The sequence below is a fragment of the Condylura cristata genome, unplaced genomic scaffold (genome assembly GCF_000260355.1).
Source record: "Condylura cristata isolate star-nosed mole 26May11 unplaced genomic scaffold, ConCri1.0 scaffold00023, whole genome shotgun sequence".
In the NCBI taxonomy this organism is placed as follows: Eukaryota; Metazoa; Chordata; class Mammalia; order Eulipotyphla; family Talpidae; genus Condylura; species Condylura cristata.
This window is the reverse complement of record NW_004567124.1, coordinates 32,595,697-32,603,264: the sequence shown is the minus strand read 5'-3', so window position 1 is coordinate 32,603,264 and position 7,568 is coordinate 32,595,697. Positions and strand designations below refer to the sequence as shown.

Below are 7,568 nucleotides of genomic sequence, written 5' to 3'. Positions count from 1 at the left end.
TTCTCAGTGCAGTGCTTTAACCCACTGCGCCACCAGGGAGGGCCAGACCTTAATATTCTTGACCAGTGTTTTGTAAGCAGGCACGGTGTTAGTTTCAGAGACACATGGGACTCCTGCTTGTGGTGTTTGGCAGGATGAAAAATCTTAGAAATGTTGGGTAATATATGGCAGGCATTTCCTTTCAAATGTATGGATTCCAGAAAAGTAAGGGATACCTCTAGTGATAAACTATAAATCCCGTGCCCACCCGGGGGTTTTGATATTCTCTAGCCCAAAGACATAGATTTAGCTGGCAATGTGCAGGTAAGAGGCAAACTTGAACTTGCTTGAAGTCAGAATTAGCTCTAAGATTGGATTTTTCCTTGAGTCTTTGGTACCATATGCCCAGTCTGGCCCTGGCTTTTGGTGGGGAAATCTCCAAAAATTGATAATCACAGTGTTATCAGTTTGCAAGATGAGCCCTAGTCATGTTCCTGACTCCCATGAGGGACAAATGCACACCTTCTCAAGAGGGAGCTACTCTTTTGTTAGATCCACAGATGAGTAAAGTCTATTTAATTTATAAACTACCTGAGAAAACAATGCACATCTGTCAACAAATGAATCAGACTTCAAAGAACTTTGGATAGTGGAATTGCTGAATATATACTCAAATAATTTATAAAGTATATTTCATATGTTAACTAGACGACTTGTGGCCATAAGAAACAAGATACTACTAAACTTGACCATATATATTAAAAAGAATAAAATAGAACATCTACAATAAATATAGGTATTGGAATACAATACTCAGTGGAACACAAAACTTGATGAACTAGAAGATAGATCAGATAAAAGTTACCAGGAATACAGATAAAGGAATGGACATTGAAATTGAGAATTTAACAAGATGTGGAATAAAAAATGAAAATATCTAATACTTGTTTATAGTTCCAGAAGGAAATGTTAGAGAAAAAAATAGGGTAAAGTGCAATATGTTGAACATAGATGAAAGTTTTGATTAAAATTAATGGCACCTGATGAAAATGTAATATTACCTGTGGCACTGTTGCAGCACTATAATTTTAAAATCATAGGATTTCCTGCAAAATAGTCTTGAAAATTGGGTAAGTCCAGTAATGCATGTCTCAGACTATTAAAAAAACAGCATTTTTGGGGTATATTTATAATTATCAAAGAGCTTTAGAGCAAGAATTCTAAAAGAACTTTTGCTATAACCAGAGATATTAAAAACTTGTCTAACTCCACAGGTCTTGGTAATAACAGAACTATGTCTAGAAATTCAGTTTTTTCATTCCAAGTCTAGTGTTCTTTCTCTACATTTGTTAAATAGTTCAAATGTACAGATCAATGTACTTTGATCAGATTTTTCAAGATCAAAAGTTTAGAAGTCAGAGCATTTTTTCCAAACTAGAGGTAACTGTAAGTTATTACAAATGAGTTCTAAGCAGTTCTTTTAACTGGTAATATTTTTAGTAGAATTACTGATGCTTTTTTTCATGTTGCTTTATTAGAGCAAGATACGTGAATTACATCAAAACGTCAGAAGTGGTTAGACTGCCCTATCCTCTCCAAATGAAATCTTCAGGTCCACCTTCTTACTTTATTAAAAGAGAATCATGGGGCTGGACAGACTTCCTGATGAATCCAATGGTATGTATTGGACTATAAGAAAGTATCTTTACTAGTCTCTGATGTTCTTCCAGTCACTTTTTGACTGCCTGGAAAGAAAGCTGAGGTTATATTGTTGGATGAAAGGATAATGTGAATAGCTTATGGATTTCAGAAAAATGGTAGCTTTGAGAATACATAATAAAAATTCTTCTTTATGATGAAATGTTTTAAAATTTAAATAGAGTGAGAGTTTATGATGAGTCACACATATGACCTACATCCTTCCTTCCATCTGTCCATTGATGAAGGTGATCACCATTTATCAGTGATAGAATGAGTAAGTTATTCTGTGTAATTTAAATACTTGATATTATGAAAAAACTAATGTTATATTATCTACTCTAATGAAACACTAGTAGAATACTTTTTTTTAAGATTTCTTTACTTGTGCATACAGAACTGGAGTATAGGCCAGAGGTACAGGGGTAGTGAGAGGATTAACCAGACACAGAGTGGGGAGCAGAACAGGCAGATCTATGAAGTATACTGCTGAGGGGAGCAGCGGGCAGGTCAGGAGTGGTCTGCCACACCATGTGGTCACCTCCAGGACGGGCGGGGTTCGAACTCATGCTGAAGTGGCTTTAGCTTCTCAGTGTTGTGCTTTAACCCGGCTGCGCCACCAGGGAGGGCCTGGAATACTTTCTTTAGAAAGAAATTGATCCTTTTTTTGCTGCTTTTGAAAGTTGAATTGTCTTAGAGTTGTGTATATTTTAATCATTGCTGATAGCTCTTTAGATCACAAATAGGAATGTGTGGGGGTTATACTCCTTTAGAGAGAAAAAATTAGTGCTTAGTATCTGCTGTCAGGGCTAAAGAAGCAGTGGGTAGAGTGGGGGGGCAGGTCGGGAAGGGGAGATCAGCAATGACACTCCAAATATCTTCCATGTTCTCATTTTCTCAGTTTTTTAATTCCATGGTATATCCAGTGCCAGAAGCTTCTGAGTCATTTTTCAGAACTCATCTGCTATAACAGTCTGTAGTACTGCTTGTAGACTCTAGAGGATGTGCATTAATGATAGAGGGACAATACAGTGTTTTCTCCAAGAGTCAGAGTCTTCTAGAAAGAAGAACCCAGCTGGCCATCAGAAACACCAGTCCTGGGTTCTCCCTGATGATGCAAGGCGTTAAAGCACCGCAGTATGAAGCTCTCTGAAGCCACTGCTGCATGAGTTCGATCTCCGGCCGGGGGCTGACCCACATGGTGCGGCAGACCTCTCCTGACCTGCCCGCTGCTCCCCTCAGCAGTGTACTTCGTTGATCTGCCTGTTTTGCTCCCCACTCTGTCTCTGGTGAATCCTCTCACCCACCACACCTCTGGCCTGTACCCTAGTTCTATAAGCATAAATAAATAAACCAAAAAAAAAAAAAAAGAAAAGAAAAATGCCAGTCCCGGTGCCAGGCTACAGATTGGAGAAAGTGAGTAGATAGTTCCTTTTGCAGACTTCTTGTGTTTAATAATTTTGTAAAATACAAAATAATGGGCAACACAAATATGAAGCAAGAAGTCCAGACATGCATAGATAAGGATCTTGTGGTGTGTAGGAATCAGACTTTGAGGAGCAAGGCTATTGTCAACAGGGAGGGTTTGTAGTGCAGTTTCATTCTGTGTACCACATTCTGTACACAACATTTGGACATTTAGTTTCATCACTGATTGTTAAGTACAGATGTTTATACTGTTAAGTGGGCAAAAAACATTTTCTGAATTCTTGTTCTTCTACAGGTTATGATGATGGTTCTTCCATTATTGATATTTGTGCTTCTGCCCAAAGTGGTCAACACAAGTGATCCGGACATGAGACGGGTAAGATGGTTGACCATCTGTGGGTATTTTAAATTACTCTGTTGCATGGTCCACCCATTGTAGCTGCATGGCATGGGTTTTTTTTTCAGCTTTATGTTAACTCTCAAGTCAAATTTACCTGGAGATTGTGTTAATAAAGTATTGTGTTCCTGGCTATTAATTAGTCACTTCCATTGGACCAGATAAGTTCAGTTGTTTCTGCCTCACAAAGGCTTGGGTCTCTCATATAGCCCAAACTTTCTACATAGTACTAGCTAGCCTCTTTTGTGCCTTTCATTAAACATAAATGAAGTGCATAAGATGGCAAATATGTGATTACATATATTCATTTTTAGAGTAAATATTCACTAAAGGCCACACACAGGAAATACTTTCTGAAGTGCTGTTGGCTATATCATTGTTCAGAATAATGTCCTTTTACTTGACCTACTTCTTTCCTTCTTCCTGGATACCAGTGTTAGTGGTTAAAAGACTTGAAGAACTTAGTGCCTCTCGTGTCACTGTGCTTTGCCTCCCTGTAGGAGATGGAGCAGTCAATGAATATGCTTAACTCCAACCATGAATTGCCTGATGTTTCTGAGTTCATGACAAGACTCTTCTCTTCCAAGTCATCCGGCAAGTCCAGCAGTGGCAGTAGTAAAACCGGCAAAAGTGGGGCTGGCAAAAGGAGGTAGTCGGGTGATCCAGAGGTGGCATTTGCACAAACATGGCAACACTGGGTGATGCCCACGTCTTGAGGAAAATCGTGTGAAGCAACTACTGTAAACTTGAGTCATCCTTAAAGTTGATCTCTTATAACTGTTGTGTGTGGTAATGCTTTAGCACATGTTTTGTACTTGGTACACAAGAAAACCCAGCTCTCATCCTTTGTCTGTATGAGGTCAATATGATGTCACTGAATTAATTACAGTGTCCTATAGAAAATGACATTAATAAATTATATGAAGTACTATACATTATGTATATTAAAATAAGTCTTAACTGAGAGATAAAATTATCTTGTCATTCTTTTTCTTTCATTCCTTTCAGTTTTCATTATCTGAATCTTGAGGCTCACATTTCTTGTTTAAAAGAAATGGTTGCTAATTTTTACAGCAGTATGCACCTTGGATTTTTGTATAACCAGTTGCCCTGCCCTGCCATTTATGATGCCCTGACATTTAAGCACCACATGCTCCTATGTTTCAACTTTTAGTTTTAATTTTGTTATTACAGTTGGTTTTAGAGTATAGATTACATGAATTATGATAGATGTTATTGCTTTTTAAGTTCTGATTATCATCTGTGGTATTCATTATTGAGTATCAGCTATGTGTCATCATTCAAGGTACAATATAGAGCTAAAAATATTCTGTGTCTGAGCTCATAGAATTTATTATTTTGGGGGGAAGCACAAATAGTAACAGGGAGTGAATAACCAGGGAAAAGTAAAACAGAAGGCAAGCTTTTTAGAGGTTGCAAATTCACCAGACAGTTCCGTAATATAACAGTGGTAGTTCCTTACAAGTAGCTTTTAGATCCTTTCATCTCTCCAATCATTGGTTCTTAGAGTTGCAGAATATGGACTATTACTTTTCAGTCAGGAGTGTCAAAATTTTATTTCAAAATAAGTCACAAAAATTTCACACTTTTTGGGGTAGTTTTAATTAGAGAATATTCAGGCTATCATATCCTCTTCTAGTAAAAGTTCTTACTGCAAGTAAGAAAAACCCAGGATTTCCTCCATGTTCATATGTGGGGTCTGTGCTTTTTCTGAACTCTGTGCAGGGGTGGCCAGGAGGGACCTGTAAGGGGTAGATGGAGGGGATAGGGAAGCGTACATAGGGAGGCTGCATGGCCAGTTAATTGCCCCAAATCAATTTACTCTGCATACTGAGTAGCCATAGACTCTGAAATAAAAGCAATTTGATTCCTTTCTCAGCAGAGTAAAGACAAAGACCTGAAGTACCCAAATCTGTCATCCCATCTCTGCCCCACCTTCAGTTCACAGAGTAAAGACAAAGACCTGAAGTACCCAAATCTCTGTCATCCCATCTCTGCCCCACCTTCACTTCAGGAATTTCTCTCCCTAATATATTAGCAGACACCATCAGTTCTCTCCATGTTTCCCCATTGTCATCATCAGTCATTTAATTGCCTGAACATTTTTGAGAAAGTGATTATGAGGCTGGTTGACTGATTTCAAAAACAACAGGCTAATTATCGCCATGTGATGGATGAGACCCCCGGGGACCTACAGAGATGGACTGGCAGAATTGGGCAGCCACACTCAAGTACAGTTTTGTAGGGGCCTGCAGGGCTTGTTGTGGCAGGGAGGTGTCCAGGCAGCTAGAGAAACTGGAGTGGGGAAAGGGAGAAGCTGTATTTTGCTTCTAGTAGAAACCTATCCTCTTCTGTGTTAAATTCCCCTATTACTTTCTTAAAGTCTTAAACTAGCTAAAAAACAATCTGAAAAGGATTAGTTCCACATACTTTATTTCTTATATAGTGGTGCCATTTTTCATTTTCAAATGAGGTGCATAAGTTTTCTTTTCAAGAAATAAGTCCTGATGTGAGACATGTATTAACATTATCTCTATTTGTATCATATACACTCAAGTTACTAAAATGGTTAAGCTATGAATGAGTAACCAGTGGGTAAACTGGTTAATAGTGGAACTAGGTCTTTTAAAATAGACTTATTTATTATAATAATCAAAATACTAGCATTATTAGTTGAGCGAAAGAAAGGTGGGTTGCAAAGGAGAAAGTTAAGTCATCTGAACAGAAATCATTGAAATATTTTTAAATTGAAATTGTCAGTTTGCACCCAGACTTTAGAAAGCACTGCTGAGGAAATTACCATTTTATTTGCTAATAAAGAAACTATATGTGGTTATTTTATAATACTAATATCTGAATATTACATATCTATATATTTGTGTCCCTTACAGAATGTTTTATCAGTTGTATCGATATATGAGAATCTTATTTTTGCATAAACCTTCATCAAACAATGTGCTTACAGGTGCAGAAATGATTGTATACTATTAAACATTATAAGTTTCAGTGCAGAGAGCATTTGTGTAGCTGCTAACTTGTTTTGTGACTTTGGTGAATTACTTTCTCTCATTGGACCATGTCTTGTACATTGCTGTATTTCCACCACTGAGTATTAGACACATTAAATATAAGTTAAATAAATAAATAAGTAATAGACCTCAAATTTCCTTATCTGTTAGTTGAGGGATTTGACTTAGACTGTAAATTCCTTTTCAGATCTAAAATCCCACTATAATTTCAATCCTGTTCTATAACTTTCTACCCATAAGAACCATATGATCAATGCCAACTTCTTTTTCTTTTTTTTTGCTTCCTTAGGTTCTTTCTGTTATTCCCCATTTGGAGACAGTGTTATTGTATTTTTTTAGTTCTTTTCTAGATGAAGCTTACCTGCACCCCTAATGTAAGCTTTTAAAAGGAGATGTTTTAAAATTTTTCAAATTGACTAATTTACAAATTAAACTTAAGTCGTGATTGTATAAAACAAGTCTGCGTTGCCCATTCTTGCTTAAAAGTCCTGAGCACCCAGGATGACTTCTTCAGGCTGTCTTCCTATCCCCTAAGTTTTCAAGCAGCTTTTTAGGAGACAAAAGCTCAGGACTCACCCTGAGTCTAGTTAACATTTTGAAAAGATTCAAGATTTTACCTAATCTACCTACGGCAATAAAGTATCTTAAATTTTTTCCCTTCTGTTTTCTCTGGCAGGGAGGAAGAAGAAACCATCTAGCATGCTTTTAGTAGGGAGGATTTCAGGGTTCTGATAAGGAATATCCACAAAGATAAGGGAGAGATTTTACACTTAGGGCGTAACTCAGAATTTCAGGAAGTTTGGGATTTTTTTTTTCAACTAAAAGTATCTTTTAAAAAATTAAAACATGTTTTTTATTTTTCTTTATTGCCTTCCAGGTCGTATGCACCATTTTATACTTAAAACCTCAGAAATTCTGCTAAGCACTAATCTTAATTCAAGGACTATGTTGAGACAAGACCTAGTTGTACTGTGCTCTTGTTTTAGCATTTTTGGCAGGAATAATTTATAATATCC

At 37.1% G+C, this 7,568-nt stretch overlaps 1 protein-coding gene across 1 annotated transcript in view; it reads left to right on the top strand.

Annotated features, from left to right (window-relative positions):
- Positions 1-4,471, top strand: part of EMC7 (ER membrane protein complex subunit 7) — a 12,241-nt gene extending 7,770 nt beyond the window's left edge. Inside the window, exons 3-5 of the mRNA XM_004687952.1 lie at positions 1,518-1,656; positions 3,401-3,481; positions 4,003-4,471. Of these exons, the coding sequence (XP_004688009.1) occupies positions 1,518-1,656; positions 3,401-3,481; positions 4,003-4,155 (373 nt within the window). The 3' untranslated portion in view covers positions 4,156-4,471. The remainder of the gene's footprint in view (positions 1-1,517; positions 1,657-3,400; positions 3,482-4,002) is intronic.
- Positions 4,472-7,568: the final 3,097 nt, after the last annotated feature.